Source organism: Carcharhinus amblyrhynchos, chromosome 17 (genome assembly GCF_965287045.1).
Source record: "Carcharhinus amblyrhynchos chromosome 17, sCarAmb.v2.hapA, whole genome shotgun sequence".
In the NCBI taxonomy this organism is placed as follows: domain Eukaryota; kingdom Metazoa; phylum Chordata; class Chondrichthyes; order Carcharhiniformes; family Carcharhinidae; genus Carcharhinus; species Carcharhinus amblyrhynchos.
In genome coordinates this window covers 47576519-47593455 of record NC_137340.1, presented here as the reverse complement: position 1 = coordinate 47593455, position 16937 = coordinate 47576519, and the positions used below count along the sequence as shown (strand labels likewise).

At 43.0% G+C, this 16937-nt stretch overlaps 1 protein-coding gene across 1 annotated transcript; it reads right to left on the bottom strand.

Moving 5' to 3' along the window:
* Positions 1-499: 499 nt before the first annotated feature.
* On the bottom strand, positions 500-16430 carry borcs7 (BLOC-1 related complex subunit 7). Its single transcript, XM_080205315.1, has 5 exons — positions 16281-16430; positions 11449-11511; positions 9259-9302; positions 7642-7662; positions 500-1617 (listed from the first exon to the last, which is right to left on the bottom strand). Exons 1-5 carry the CDS (start codon positions 16410-16412, stop codon positions 1566-1568), a joined length of 312 nt encoding a protein of 103 aa, XP_080061441.1. The 5' UTR covers positions 16413-16430; the 3' UTR covers positions 500-1565.
* Positions 16431-16937: the final 507 nt, after the last annotated feature.

The window sequence follows — 16937 nt, the reverse complement described above, 5'->3', positions numbered from 1 at the left end:
CTCTATACCCATTTTACCCATATCCCTCTATATCCATTTTACCCATGTAACTGTCTGAACGCTTTTTAAAAGACAAAATTGTACCTGCCTCTACTACTGCCTCTGGCTGCACATTCCAGACACTCACCATCTCAGAGTAAAATAATTCAATGATTCTACTTTATCAATTTAAAAACTCTGCTGATTTCAGGCAGTGTCAAGTTTGCAAGTAGTTTCAATCTGTTCAGTAAAGTGCAGTTATTTTATAAGGCTCTGAATGCAAATGTAAACAATTCAGAGAGCAGTTGCTAAGTGGCAATTAACTATTTAGTTTTCGAATGCCCTTTTCAGATTTACTGTCTGAGTATAGCAGGTAAACTGAATTAACATTACTGCACCAGCTACAAGCAGTGAGGAATTTAACGGAACACAGTTGGAAAGCAAAGTTCTTGATTAAATAACATCGGTTAAAAACAGCTGATAATAGAGAAATTCAGGAGCAAGGAGAGATGAAAAAGTATCCACTTCAAACACTTGCTTTATTTTAGTTATTAAACTTAGCTTTGTAACAAAAAAATATACATTTTTAACACCACAATGAATGTACCTATCATCCAGAAGTTATACAGTAGAATATGAAACCCCCCATGTTGTTAACTTGCTGCTTCTTAGCTGTACTCACTCCTGGATAAGTCTCAAACGTAGAATGATGCACAATTTGCATTTTTCATGTGTGGCAAGGGTCCAAATTAACATTGGAGAAAGGAGGAACACAGACTAAGGCAGCAGTTAGCACCAAGTAAAACTGCAATAAATCTCAAGAGCTGGGATCGCTCTTGCGTTTTGGCAGATGTAACAAAATGTTAATGTCACTTTCATTGAAGAGACAATTGTAACAGCAGCAGTGAGCATTATTCAACATTAATTTGTGAGGCTTTGAAAGCCTGTTCTACAATGTTATCAGAGTACAATTATATACTAAATATAACATTTTAACTTTTTCACTACATTTTAAACATTGCTAGATGAACCAATGTGACATTACAGCATCAGCCTTGTAAGAAGCATTTAGTATTAGATGTAGCAGTGTCGACGGTGTGGACTGCTGTCCTGGAATGCGTAAATTCACCACCTGTAATGTTGCATTCAGATATCGAAAACTAGAAACTCATATCAGTGCGGCATGCATCATGGCTACTGAAAGCTGCATTGTAGTAGCAACACTGCCAGACCTGCTCCAAGAATCCCCTAAACTTGTCCCCACCCCGTCTTGCTATGATAACAATGTAAAGGACCATAATCAATATTGCTGCTACTGTAACAATCTGCATATATGCAAAGTCACCTTTTCAATCGGCAATACATACACTCTGTCTTCCTCGTGAACAGAAGCCACTATATGTACATCAGCAGCAGCTCCAAACTGCAGATAAGAAAGGTTCTGAATATTGTACATGAAAGCTGAATGGAATTCAAGGTTTGCTGAAGTTTATGCTTCTTGTTGGGTGGTACAGACAACATATTCCTTCCCCCTCAGAATCAAAGGGCTTCACCTCCCGAGATTCATCACCATGCCATTTTCCATCTCACTTTAAGAGATGCTTCAGCTGGTCCTGAAGGTTTGTAGAATGTTCAACACTGTCAAAATATTTAATTAGAGAGAGAAAAAAAGTGATTAACTTGGTCTGGTTTGGTCATGATTTTACAAATAACACTAGCCTCTATGACTTTATTTTATATAATTCAGGATAATATATGAAATAAGTTTTCAGATGGAGACATATTCACATCTTAAGAGATAATGTGTGAATGTCCCATCTTTCCAATGCCTAGGGCAGAGATAATTCCCTTTATTTGTTCTCATTCAACTGCGTGAATTTAAGTGCAACAAATAACTTACAGAAATGGGAGGAAATAAAACTTACTTCAGCCTGTGGCTCACTCTAGGTATCATGACTGAGTTATTAGTTCTTCCACATTCTGTTTTATCTGTAAGGATGATCTAACTTGTCAATTAATCAGCCATGGCTCAAAGCAATGAAACATCTTTGCAGTACAGAGGTAGTATTTAGAAGTGTCTTAATCCAGTTTATGGAACACAGGTAAAAGACATCAATTTGATCAATTTCCTTAAAAGGCACATCCTCATCTCTCTTTATGGTAGATTATCTCTCCACTACATCAACTTTCCCTCTCTCTGCATCATCTCCTGCCTCCCAACCCTCCAAGATTCCATGCTTCTCCAATCTACCCTCTTGCTTCCTCCTTTTAACCACTTGACAATGGTGACTGTGCCTTCAGCTGCCAAGACTCCAAGTTCTGGGATTTCCTCCAAAAACCTCTTTATCACTCCTTTAAGATGTTATTTAAAACCTATTCCTTTGACCAAGCTCTTGGTCATTCATCCTAATAACTCATGTGGCTTGGTGTCAACATTTTATTCAATAACAGTTTGGGACTTTTCACTACATAAGATGTTGCATGATTCCCTGTTGCTGTTGATCTTATGAAAAGCATGTGATTTTCAAAGCACTTGTAATACAGGAATGAGCTGGATGTTTTGTGGTGTGGGGGAGGGGGGTAGGATTTCTCAACCTGGAGCCAAGTTCCAGGTTTGAGCCTCATCCTCGGATTTGACAGCCAAGAAAGCTGTTTTCATAACATGGCCAAACAGATGAACCATCAGCTCGTGAATCATTCCAACACACACCAATGGCAAGTGGTAAGACAGGGAGAGATTCCTGGTCAGCCATGTGATGGAAAGAACATTGAAGCCTCTACTATTGCTATCCATAGCTACAAGCTGCCTGTAATAGCACAGGTTGCCACAGCTACTCCTACTCCAGTGAATTGCCTCTTCAGTGGTAGTATTAACGTGAGGAACTCAAACATGTTTTTATCATCCTATGGAATTGCTATTGATGCAATCAAGAAATTTTGAAAGGTCAATTAAACCTTAGGGAGAAATTAAGATATCTGTGGGGAGAACCTAACTCACACAGGCACAACTGGGAGGGAAGGGAGCTTTAATCTGTTGGCCATCAAAAGAGGTTCCCTCTTTTCTCATCTAATTTTTATTCAAGGGATGGGGCTATACCAGCATTTATTGCCCATTCCGGGATGTGGGGAATGGGTTTCGAGGATACTGACCCAGTGACTTGGAGGGGAATCTCCAGGTGGTTCCAAGCATCTGCTACACTTGTCCTTTTAGAAGGGGTTTGAAATGTGCTGTCTGAGGAGTCTTGATAAGGTCCTGCAGTTGCAGATGGTACACACGTGGCTGCCACTGTTCGTCAGTGGTGGTGGAAGAATTGAATGATTGTGGAAGGAGTGCAAATCAAGCAGGTTGCTTTGTTCTGGATAGTGTCAAGCTTCTTGAGCATTGTTGGAGCTCCACTCACCCAGGCAAGCGGGGAATATTCAATTGGCTTGTGCTCTGTAAATGGTGGACAGGCTTGAGGCTTGAGGGTGGGGGGGGGGGGAGGTCAGGTGGTGAGTTACTCGCTGCAGTATTCCTAGCTTGTAGCCACTGTGTTTATATGGCTATTCCACTTCAGTTTCTGTTCAATGGTAATCCCAGGATGCTAATAGTTCTGACATCCATCATTATGAAGTGTTTCAAAAGGCAAGTCATGGCATGAATCAATTCCAGCCTCCTGGACTACCTGGATTCACGACAGTTTGCCTACCACCACAACAAGTCCACAGCAGACGCTATCCCCCTGGCCCTGCACTCAATCCTGGAACACCCAGATGATGAAGACACCTGTGTCAGACTCCTATTTATTGGCTACAGCTCAGCCTTCAAAGCTATTATTCCCACAAAAGTTATCTCCAAATTCTGTGGCCTGGCCTCCTCCCTCTGCAACAGCATCCTGAACTTCCTAACTCACAAACCACAATCAGTAAGGATAGGCAACAATCATCCTCAACAGCAGTGCCCCACAATGCTGTGCTCTCAGCCCCCTACTAAAACACCTATGACTGCGGCCAAATTCCCTTCCAATTTGATTTTCAAGTTTGCCGACGACACCACTGTGATAGGACAGATCTCAAACAATAACGAGACGCAGTACAGGATTGAGGTACAGAATCTGGTGAACTGGTGCGGCGACAATAATCTCTCCCTCACTGTCAACAAAACAAAGGAGATTGCCATGAACTTCAGGAAGTATAGAGGAACATGCCCCTATTTACATCAACGGGGACAAAGTAGAAAGGGTCGAGAGCTTCAAGTATTTCAGTGTCCAGATTACCAACAACTTGTCCCCCATGCCGACACTATAGTTAAGAAAACCCACCAATGCTTCTACTTTCTCAAAATACTAAGGAAATTTGGCATGTCCACTATGACTCTTTACAGATGCACCATAGGAAGCATTCTTTTTGGTTGTATCACAGCTTGGTATGGCTCCTGCTCTGTGAAAAACCACAAGGAACAAAAGGTTGTGAATGTAGCCCAATCCATCATGCAAACCAGCCTCCCATCCACTGACTTTGTCTACACTTCCTGCTGCCTCAGCATAATTAAGGACCTCACGCAGCCTGGACATTTTCTCTTCCACCTTCTTCTGTTGGGAAAAAGATATAAAAGTCTGAGGTCATGCACCCAAAATTTGAGAACAGCTTTTTCCCTGTTGCAATCAGACATTTGAACGGATGTACCTTGTATTAAGTTGATCTTTCTCAACCCCCTAGCTATGATTATAACACTACATTCTGCACTCTCTCATTTCTTTCTCCATGAACAGTATGCTTTGTCTGATGGTGCACAAAAAACAATACTTTTCACTGTATGTTAATACATGACAATAATAAATCAAATCAAAGTGGGGGAATTCAGTGATGGTAATGCCATTGAATGTCAAGTTTATTTATTAGTGTCACAAGTCGGTTTACATTAATAGAGCAACAAACTTACTGTGAAAATCCCCTAGTTGTCCCATTCCAGCACCCATTCGGGTACATTGTGGGAGAATTTAGCATGGCCAATCCACCGAACCAGCATATCTTTCAGACTGTGGGAGAAAACTTACACAGGCACGAGGAGAATGTGCAGCCTCCGTACAGACAGTGACCCAAGCTGGGAATTGAACCTGGGTCACAGGCACTGTGAAGCAGCAGTGTTAACCACTGTGCCATCATGCTGCCCCATTGTCAATGGATTCTCTCTTGTTGGAGATGGTCTCTTGATGGAGGTAGTCTTTGCCTGGCACCTTTGTGCCACAAATGTTACTTGCCACTTGTCAGTCCAAGCCTGGATATGGTCCAGGTCTTGCTGCATTACTGACTGCTTCAGTATCTAATTTGTCGCTAATGGTTCTGAATGTTGTACAACATCAATGAACATTCCCATTTTTGACCTTGTGATGGGAGAAAGGCAATTGATGAAGCAGCTGAAGGTGGTTGGCTCTAGGGCACTATACTAAGGGACTCCAACCGTGATGACCTAGAACTGAGATGCTTAACCTCCAATCACCACAGCCATCTTCCTTTGTGCCAGATATGACTCCAATCAGCAGGGGCAGGGGGGTGGTTTCACCCGATACCACTGACTCCAGTCATGCTAGGGGTTGTAGATGCTACACCCAATCAAATGATACCCTGATATCAAGAGCAATAATTCTCACGTTACTTGCAGAGGCACAAAGCTGCAGGGTACAGGGCTATTTTGCTATATTGAAAAAAAAAGTGAAAATAATTTGAGCCAGAAAGTGGAATAGGAGGTTTTGATTTGATTTGTAAATTGTGCTGACCTCTCTCTATATTTACAACACTTTAATTCAATCTAATGTGCTCAATATTATTTCACATTAGAAGCTGTACTTTTCAGGAATGCAAGCACAATGTTGAGAGGAATTGCTGTACAGAAAATCATCTCAATTACAGGTGGGTAGTCACTGCACTGTTTTTCTGCTTCTCTGACATAAATTGCGTGGAATATTCATCCATCCTTTACACATTTACTACAGTATTAGACAATCTACCATGCATTTAGCATAACACTAGATTATCAACATGTATGTGTGTATATAATGTTAAACAACATGTAATAAAGCATTACATTATTCAGCATCCATTTAATGCAGCATCACAACAACTGCAACAACACTTATAATTTTCCCCCTCAAGTATAGTAAATGTCCATTCTAAGCTGCCTCAGCAAGCATCATTTCACTTGGACATTGTGATCTGATACGGTGGATATGCACAATTGGCATCAGGGCTTCCTCTTTAGAGGTGTTTTGTGCCAGGGTCTAAGTAGTACCACATGACCTATTTGCCACCATTCTGAAGTGAGTGGCCTCGGACTTGAAGCAACAGCAAAAAACTCAAGGAGTTTTGTCCAAATAATATCCAGACCAGCACTATTCACAATGCAGCCTGCATTTGTGTAGTGGCCTGCTCACCAACCGCCTCCTTCTCACTGCTTCTCTCCAACTACCTTGATCTTTCCTTCTCTGGTGCATCACCAGGCTCAAGTCAGATGAACGAGGAGTTCAGAGGCAAGTGACCTGTGGCAGGATCAGAGATGGGCGATGTTATAGAGCTGAAAGTAGGCAGTCCTGTTGATGGAGAAAAAAAAAGGGGTTGGCAGCTCAGTTAACTAGCCACCACTCTCCCACTTACTGCTCCCCTCTCTGACTATCCCTCTCAAAACTCTTCTTAGTCTTTCACTCTCTACCTCTCTCTTGCCATTTCTCTCTCGAGACCTTACACAACAGGTATGGGAGTGGCGGAGAGGAAAGCAACGATTGGGAGATTTGGGAAGAGAAGCGACAAGTGTGAGTGCAAGGATCAGGAATCAAAAGTAGTAGGAAGGAGGCTGGCAGCGGAGAGATAACAAGTGGGAGGTAAGTAGAGAGAGTTAGCATATTTCTTTCATATTTTTATTTTACAAGTTACTTCATTTATGGATATGGACATTTAGAAATATAGAGTATTTCAACTTACAGGGTTAAATGCTTTATTCTGATGAGATCGGTCCTATAGAGCGTAACTACAGCTTTAACATTGGTTGTAATGGGAAAATCTAGTGTGCTCAATATTATTTCACATTAGAAGCTGTACTTTTCAGGAATGCAAGCACAATATTGAGAGGAATTGCTGTACAGAAAATCATCTCAAAGTACTTTACAGTAAAGAGGAAAAAAAACCAAGGAATGTGGAAATGTACGGGGCGGACATTGAAAAAGGATTGGAGGTTTTTTTTGGTACAGATTAGCCTGATCCTTCAAAATATTGCTTGGAAATCACCAGTGGCAGCATTTGGAAAGTGAACAAAGATTGGTTATTACAGGTGGGTAGTCACTGCACTGTTTTTCTGCCTGACCTGCGTGTCTCCAACATTTTATGTCTTTCATCAAGATTTCATATCAGCCACAGTCTGAGGCTGAATCAGGCTCTCTGAAAACTTGGTGTCCTTGAACTGAGCATTCAACCCCTTATTTTCTCCATCACCAGGACTGCCTACTTCCAGCTCTGTAACACTGCCCATCTCTTATCTTGATCATTTGCCTCTGAATCCCTCATTCACTTGACCCGAGCCTGATGATACACCAGAGATGGAGAGATCTTTAGGCCCAAGGTAAGTACAGATGACCATATTTCAATCAAAATGTAGGTTAGGTATATGCAAATGACAGCATAGCAAATACTCACTTTTTCTGTATAGCTTCCTGTCTGTGAAAGAGGAAGAAGCTTAGCGTTAATTAAATAAAATTAATTTCACTTCAGATACAAAACAGATCAAAGGTACTTTACCAAAAGCAGCATTTTCTTCGGATTATTCAGAAGAACATAACTTAATTTACAGTGACTGTTTTCCCGTGTTAAGTTTGAAATGACATAATCCAATTTGAAGTCAATTACATAGAGATGAAGGGATTATCCAACAGGACAACTTTGATGCACCCTATTTCAGCTTCAAACATGTGTGGTGAGCCAACGGCTCCTTCCCATGTTGGAGATTCCTGATGAGGCTGATCTTATAGCACATGGAGCTATAAAGAACAAATAACAGTACAGCACAGGAACAGGAACTTTGGCCCTCCAAGCCTGTGCCTGCATAAACTAAAACCCTATGCACTTACAGAGTCCGCATCCTTCCATTCCTATCCTATTCATGTATTCGTCTCATTGCCCCTTAAATGCCAATATTGTACCTGTTCCCCACACCTCCCCAGGCAGCGCGTTCCAGACATTCACTGCCCTCTGCGTAAAAAACCTTGCCTCACATATCTCCTCTAAATCTTTCCCGATGTATCTTAAACCTATATCCCCTAGTACTTGACTTTTCTACCAAGAAAGAGCATCTGACTATCCACTCTGCCCATGCCACTCAATCTTGTAAACTTCTTTCAGGTCACCCTTCAACTTCTGTTGTTCCAGCGAGAACAAACCAAGGTTATCCAACCTCTCTTCATTGCTAATACCCTCCAGGCCAGGCAACATCCTGGTAAACCACTTCTGTACCCGCTCCAAAGTATCCACATCCTTCTGATTGTGTGGCAACCAGAATTGCACACAATATTCTAAATGAGGCCTAACTAAGGTTCTGTACAGTGCAGCATGACCTGCCAATTTTTATACTCAATGCCCCAAACGATGAAGGCAAGCATGCCGTGTGCGTTCTTGATTACCTTACCCGCCTGCGTTGCCACTTTCAATGATTGGTGGACATGTACGCCCAGATCTCTCTGCCTGTAAATACTCCTAAGGGTTCTATCATTTACTTTTAGATATATAGAAATCCCCAAAGTGCATACTGATTAGTGAAGGTAGGCTAGGGATAGGGAACCCATTAGCAGATTTCTCAGCTCGCACATCAAGGAAACTACTGGCCGTATCCACCAGTCCATGTTTGTAAAACTCCAAATACAACATCTAACGTTAGATATTAATAACTGCACAACTTGAGTGGAGATAGGCGGAGTTGGAACACTGCATATCTTAAAGTTAATCATAGATGTACTGATTCTAAATGTCATCCAGATTAAATGATTTTCTCTCGTCCTTATTGCCATTAACATTTTTACATTCCATTTCTTTTGCAAAGATGAATTTCCCTCATTTGCTTTGTATATTTTCTCCAATGTTCCTGCCTAGCACTCTCTGCAACCTCTCAAAAGACAGGCAAGTTCACAGGGTCTGGCACCATTACTCTGAACATTTTTGCCAGATGGAGCTCAGATCCATGATTCCTGACACTGAAACAATTAAAGAAATTTGTAAAGTATTGGATAGGAGAAAGAAAGATGATAAAGGAATGACACTTACTGGTACTGCAAATGTGTTGTTATAATTGACATTTTACGTAGGCTCTGTTGAGAACAACGATGAACACATTAATACTGTGAAGGCATGAGTTGATCAACAAAAAATAACAATCAACAATGGTGACACAGTGGTTAGCACTTCTGCCTCACAGCTCCAAGGACCTAGGTTCAATTCCCAGCTTGGGTCACTGTCTGTGGGGAGTCTGCAAGTTCTCCCCTTCCTCCGGGTGCTCCGGTTTCCTCCTACAGTCTGAAAGACGCGCTAGTTAGGTGCATTGGCCATGCTAAATTCTGCCTCAGTGTATTTGAACAGACACCGGAAAGCGACGACTAGGGGATTTTCACAGTAACTTCAATGGAGTGTTAATGTAAGCCTACTTGTGACATTAGTAAAATAAAAAAGAAATTGCAATGCCAGTTTTATGAAAGGGGAGAGGAGTATACCCCAGCTTCCTGGCCAATATTTCATCCTTAAACAACATCATTAAAAACAGATTACCTTCTCACTAGCATACTTGTGCACACTGCAATGCTTCATGAAGTACTTCAGTAAATATAAAGCAATTTGAGAAATCCTGAGGCTATGAAAGGGACCACCTTAGTGCAGTTCTTTATTTCTTGTCCAATTTCTAAACTACAATATTAAAGATATTCCTTTTGGTCCGAGGTACATTTTTGGTTTATTTTGTATTTGACATCCACCAACCCTTGCATCACTTTACATGCGCACAAATATCGACACACTCCCAGGGGCTCTGTGGGTGTAGCTACACTTCAGAAACTGCAGAGGTTCAAGAAGGCAGCTCTCAAGGGTAACTTGGGATGCACAATAAATGCTAGTCTTGCCAGCAAATGTCACATCCTGTAACTTAATAAAAAAAAATGAACAGCGTCAGGGGATCATGAACATCTGAAAGGACTTTTACAGATGATAATTTCTCATTAGTGTACTGCAAGTATATAGCAAGCAAATCTTTGAAAATCTGATTAATTTATAGATCCCATTTTGAAAACTGATGTGGGCCTGGAGGGTGGCAAAGTGACCTTTCATTGCTACCTGACTGCTCTTGTACCATTTTTATCCAATCTTCACCATCCCAACAACTGACCACGTCAGGCTAGACAGTGGGGACTTAATGGTGTCACCAGTCTGGTTTTCAATGGATGGTTTGAAAATTTCTATACAGCAGGCATAACGAATCCACTTAATTCAACGAGCTGTGTGAATCAGTGGCCAAAGTTACTGAAGGTATCAGTGAATTATCAAAAGCAACAATCTGAACATTTAATTGTTTTTTAATTCATTCATGGGATATGGGCATCGCTGGCTGGGCCAGCATTTATTGCCCATCCCTAATTGCCTGGGGGCAGTTGAGAGTCAACCATATTGCTATGGGTCTGGAGTCACATATAGGCCAGACAGGGTAAGGACAGCAGATTTCTTTCCCTAAAGGATGTTAGTGAACCAGACGGGTTCAATCAATAGCGTTTCATTGTCATCAATAGATTCTTAATTCCAGACTTTTTTTTTACTGAATTCAAATTCCACCATCTGCCGCGACGGGATTTGAACCCGGCTGAGTTTCTGGATTAATAGTCGGATAATAATACCACTAGATCATCGTCTCTCCTGATTTATATTACAGATCAGAATATACCAAAGTACCTTACAGACAATGAAGTTTGGTCACTGTTCTAATAGTGGCAGTCAAGTTGCACTCAGCAAACTTCCATAAACAGCAATGTGCTAATGATCAGATAATCTATTTTACAGGAGCTGGTTGAGGGTTAAGTATTGCTCAGAGCACAGGAGAGAACCATGCTCCTTTTCTTCAAAATAGCGCCATGTTTCCACGTATAGCCATTCAGAAGGCAGACAGAACTTCAGTTTAAATCTCATCCAAAAGACAGCACCTCTGATTGTGCTGCACTCCCTCAGTACTGCACTAGGAGTGCCAGCCTAGGTTTTGTGTTCACAACTCTGGAGAGAAACTTGAAATCTGTGACTCAGAGTAAGTCCAGGCTAACATTTATATATAAAAGATATACTTCTTGTGGTTTCTGACAATTATGTAGTCAGATGTTGTAATGTGGGAACTGGCTGGGAGATAAACAGCAAGGATAGTCATGATTATTACAGGAGTATTTCACGGAGCTTTGGCACACACGGTAACAGAAACCAAGTACTCACATCCTCAGAGTGTAGTATAGAGTCCTCCTGCATCACCATGTTTCGGGCTGCCTGACCAAGGAGCTGCAAAGGGAAACAATAAAAATTTATTCTCTAAAATACTGGACACTGGGGAAATTTGTATCAGCAAAGATAAATGCATTGCCAAATGAGCATACTAGCATTACAGCAGCTTTCCACTTGCGGTGACTTTAACTGATGTTGATTTGAAAGTACAGAGTCCCAGTGGAGCTGAGATTCATGCCAGACAGGGACTAAAAACAAAGTTGCAAAAACAGAAAATGCTGGAAAATCTCAGCAGGTCTGACAGCATCTGTGGAGAAAGAATACAGCTTATGTTTTGAGCTGGCTCTTACGAAGGGTCACCCGGACTCAAAACATTAGCTCTATTCTCACTCCACAGATGCTGTCAGAACTGCTGAGATTTCCAGCATTTTCTGTTTTCATTTCAGATTCCAACATTCACAGCATATATCCAAGATGGCGCTGGCGCGAGGTGATTGGTGGCCGCACGGTGGCACAGTGGTTAGCACTGCTGTCTCACCTGGTGTTGTCAGACTTTTTACTGTGTCTCACAGCGCCAGGGGCACAGGTTCACTTCCAGACTTGGGTCACAGTCTGCGCACGTTCTCCCTGTGTCTGCGTGGACTTCCTCCAGGTGCTCCAGTTTCCTCCCACAATCCAAAAGATGTGCAAGTTAGGTGCATTGGCCATGCTAAATTCTCCCTTGAACAGGTGCCAGAGTGTGGCGACTAGGGGGTATCAGCATAATTTCTAATTCTACCTTTTACTCTCGTTCTATGCTTCTAAAACTTAATTCTAACTCTTTTAATCTCTCTAACAATGCTTTAGTTCAAACTCTTACTAATTTGGCACTTCCCTGCTGCAATCAGACTTTTGAATGGACCTACCTCACACTAAGTTGATCTTTCTCTACATCCTAGCTATGACCGTAACACTACATTCTGCACCCTCTCTTTTCCTTCTTAATGTACGGTATGCTCTGTCTGTATAGCACAGAAGAAATAATACTTTTCACTGTATATTAATACATATGACAATAATAAATCAAATAAAAATCAATTCAAAAATTTTGCCTTAGAGAACTAGCTTTCACACCTTCAGGACATCTCTCAAAAGGAATTGAGTGGTTGTGAAAACATGAGATACAATTACCACCATAATGAAGGCAAACACGGTGGCCATATTGTCCACATCAAGATTTCACAAAGATGAACAAGATAAGCGACTAGAAAATCTGGTTCAGTGATGGCTGACAGCTGGCCAAGACACTTTGTTTTCCTTTGAATAATGCCACAGGATTTTTACATCCATCTGACATTGCATCAGTTTATCATCTCATCTGAAAGGAAATGCGGCAGACTGTGCAGTACTTCCTCAGTACTGTAGCAAAGCATCTGCCTGAACTGTGTACTCCAAAGTTGAGGGGTGGAGTTTGATCTTCTAACCCTGTTGCTTAGAGGTGAGAGTGCTGAGTCAAAATGAAACTTAGTGGATTTGCACTCTCACCTCTGAGCCACAGGGTTAGAAGATCAAATTCCATTCCTCAACTTTTGAGTACACAGTCAAGGCAGACACTTCGCTACAGTACCGAGGAAGTGCTACAAAGTCTGGCACTTAACAAATTATGACCAGACGAGATCAACAGAGGGTAGCTAGCAGAAAACCAAAACTAAAGGATATTTATATTGTTCAACAACTTAAGTGGAAAAAGCATTCTTCAGCTGGATTAAACTATTATGGATGCAACAGCCTTGAAACAGAAACAGCAGTTCCCGAACAGAGAGTCTCTACCTTGGCTATGCTAGCAAGATAACGGCACAAACAACAGCAATTCTCCAAAGAAAACTCACTGCACCTAGGAAAATACAAAACAAGGGCATGACAATCAAAAAATCCAATCATAAATTAATACAGATTAACACTGTGCCAAAATCCTTTATACTTAACGGTCTTAGCTCATCGCTGCAAATCATTCTCACCACTGCAACTGACACAAATGTTAATCACCAGTAATTCCAAATGCTTTCTCCCTTACAACCCAAGGAGAGACCTATAACTGCACTACTGGGAATGAAACTCAGAGTTTCTTTTAAGTGTGTGCAGTAGTCACCAAGCCAGACATCAGTTTCCGCGATGGCTAAATGAAGCTCTCCGAGCTCTCTGCTAAATTTTGTCAGGGAGCAGTATTCAGTGACGTGTGTCATTGATTGGGGGGTTCCACAGTTGCAGTCCGGGTTCCCTGCAAGGTCCCACTTGCACTGATTTGCTGCATGAGGGCCTTGGCCAGTGTGGAAACAGTTGAAGAGTGTCCAATGTAAGCATGGCAGGTTGAAACCAGGTGGACAGGCTGTGAGATCTGTGACAAAGTAGTTTTTAGTGGTGGTGTGCTGGTTCCATTCCTGATGCCACAAGGCCTCTGCTCTTATTCCTCGGTAAGAAGTCTCACAACACCAGGTTAAAGTCCAACAGGTTTATTTGGTAGTAAACACCACTAGCTTTTGGAGCGCTGCTCCTTTGTCAGTGAGTGGGGAGTTCTGATTAAAAACAGGGCATATAAAGGCACACACTCAGTTTACAAAATACTGATTAGAATGTGAGTCTTTACAGCTAATCAAGTCTTAACGGTGCAGACAATGTGACTGGAGATAGCATTAAGCATAGGTTAAAGAGATGTGTATTGTCTCCAGACAGGACAGTGAGATGTTGCAAACCCAGCCAAGTCATGGGGATCACAAGTAATGTGACATGAACCCAAGATCCCGGTTGAGGCCGTCCTCATGTGTGCGGAACTTGGCTATCAGTCTCTGCTCAGTGACTCTGCACTGTCACGTGTCGTGAAGGCCGCCTTGGAGAACGTTTACCTGAAGATCAGAGGCCAAATGCCTGTGACCACTGAAGTGTTCGCCAACAGTCTTGCCTGGTGATTGTTGAGCGGTGTTCATTCATCCATTGTCAGAGCGTCTGCATAGTCTCCCCAACGTACCATGCTTCAGGACATCCTTTCCTGCAGCGTGTCAGGAAGACAACATTGGCCGAGGTGCAAGAGTATGTACCATGTACCTGGTGGATGGTGTTCTCACGTGAAATGACGGCATCTGTGCTGATGATCCAGCACGTCTTGCAGAGTTGCTGTGGCAGCGTTGTGTGGTGCTGTGGTCACTGTTCTCCTGAAGGCTGGGTAATTTGCTGCGGACAATGGTCTGTTTGAGGTTGTGCGGTTGTTTGAAGCCAAGAAGTAGGGATGTGGGGATGGCTCTGGCGAGATGTTCGTCTTCATCAATGACATGTTGAAAACTCCGGACAAGATGTCTTGGCTTCTCCGCTCCGGGGACCCCGTGTTTGTCTTCTGAGGAGGTCAGTGCGGTTTTTTGCTGTGGCGCATTGGAACTGTCAATGAGTCGAGTGTCATATCCTGTTCTTATGAGGGTGTCTTTCAGCTTCTGACCTCTTATGAGGGCATCTTTCGGCATCAGCCATCATCTCACGTGAGGACACCATCCACCAGGTAAATGCACAGCAAACAGTGCTCACAACACAAGCTTTGGAATTCATTCCACCTCTTTTTCATCCTTCAAGAATCTCCTTAAAGCCAACTTTTTTTTTGACCAAGCTTTCAGCCATCTACCCTAATATTGCCCAAGTGACTACGTCTATTGTTGCTTTATAATAGTCATGTGAAGTGGCTTGGGAAGGTTTGGTTGTGGTAAAGGTACTACATAAATCTAAGCTGTTGAAATGTTAATGTGAGGTCATTTCTGCATCTTTTATGAGTGGAACAGATTCCAGGGCATTATTCAAAGAACAGCAAATGGAAAGAGAGGGGGCAGCAGTGGAGGTTGTGCCTGCTATCTTGATCAGTATCTACTTCTTCATCAGCAGAACTAAAACATAGACTACTTGACTGTATATCCCACCGTAATCTGTGGGATCTTGCTGTGCAAACATTCAACTACCTTCCAACAAGTGCTTCACTTCACAACATTAGTATTTCACTGGTAATAAAGTGCTTTGGAAAGTCACTCCTTCTGGACTGGTGCCAACCCAGATAATCTTATTCAAAGCCTCTGGGCTGGATCTTGAACTCAGGACAGGGGCAGCACAGTGGCTAGCATGGTTGCCTCACGGTGCCAGGGACCTGGGTTCAATTCTGGCCTTAGGTGACTGAGTAGAATTTGCATGTTCTCCCAGTTTCCTCCCACAGTCCAAAGATGTACAGTTTACGTAGACCAGTCATGGTAAATGCACAGGATTAGGGGAATAGGGTGAAGGGATGGGACTGGGTGGGATGCTCTTTTGGAGAGTCGAAGCAGAGTCAATGGGCTGAACGGCCTCTTTCTGCACTGTAAGGATTCAATGATTAACTTTTAGTGGGGGTGGGCCAGAATGTTGGCTTTATACCCAGGACAGGATATAAAGAGGGTCCCTGATACCTGGGATGAGTGGGGCTGGGAAAAGAGGCTGAAGCCAGTCTTTATTTTTAATTTTTTTAGCTCGGTCCTAAAGTTACAAAGCTCAGAGTGGATCAGACAAACCCAAATCCATCCCTTATTTGATCCAGAAACCAAACTCCAATTGAATCCAATTCAAGAGAGAGAAAAACAAGATCCAAGCTGGCAAGATAAGGCATTTTGGGCTTGATCTGAACCAACTGGATATGTTTTAACATATTTTGTTTGAACTTTATCTATTTCAACAGAAGGTTATTTGTCACTATTTGTGGCCTTAGGGATCAGCAGGACTGAGGGGACCTGGTCCTTAAAGGGGAGGGGGATTTGTGTCGGCTGATTTTTAATTTTAAATCCCGGTACCTCGGAGCTGCGGGATCCCTTCAGGATCTGCTTGGTCAGCGCGATCACATCTGTGGTGCAAGTGGAGACCTTTTCCGACAATAAACCCTTCACCGACTGTCCGTACCGGGCCTGCGGCTCCGCGGCCGCCATCTTCGCTGGGGCGGGACCGGGACTGCGCCGGGGCTGGCGGCGGCTGAGGGGGAACCTCCCGCTGGACGCGCCCTCTGGCGGGACCTCTGCTCCCAACACCCATAGACCCAGAGTCTCATCCCAGCTCAACACTCCCAACCCCAGCTCAACACCACCAATCCCAGCTCAGCATCGCAATCCCAGGTCAACACTCCCAATCCCAGCTCAACACCACCCATCCCAGCTCAGCATCACAATCCCAGCTCAGCATCACCAATCCCAGGTCAGCATCCCAATCCCAGGTCAGCATTGCAATCCCAGGTCAACACCCCAATCCCAGCTCAACACCCCCAATCCCAGCTCAACACCCCCAATCCCAGCTCAGCATCACAATCCCAGGTCAACACTCCCAATCCCAGCTCAACATCACCAATCCCAGCTCAGCATCACAATCCCAGCTCAACATCACCAATCCCAGGTCAGCATCCCAATCCCAGGTCAGCATTGCAATCCCAGGTCAACACCCCAATCCCAGCTCAACACCCC

Excerpts from the sequence above, each read along its gene's own strand:
- borcs7 (XM_080205315.1), bottom strand. The coding sequence starts at position 16,412 with ATGGCGGCCGCGGAGCCGCAGGCCCGGTACGGACAGTCGGTGAAGGGT. Across the intron at positions 7,663-9,258 it reads ACAACACATTTGCAGTACCA|ACAGGAAGCTATACAGAAAA; the intron begins GTAAGTGTCATT and ends CCTCTTTCACAG. Across the intron at positions 1,618-7,641 it reads CAGGAAGCTATACAGAAAAA|TGTTGAACATTCTACAAACC; the intron begins GTGAGTATTTGC and ends ATATTTTGACAG.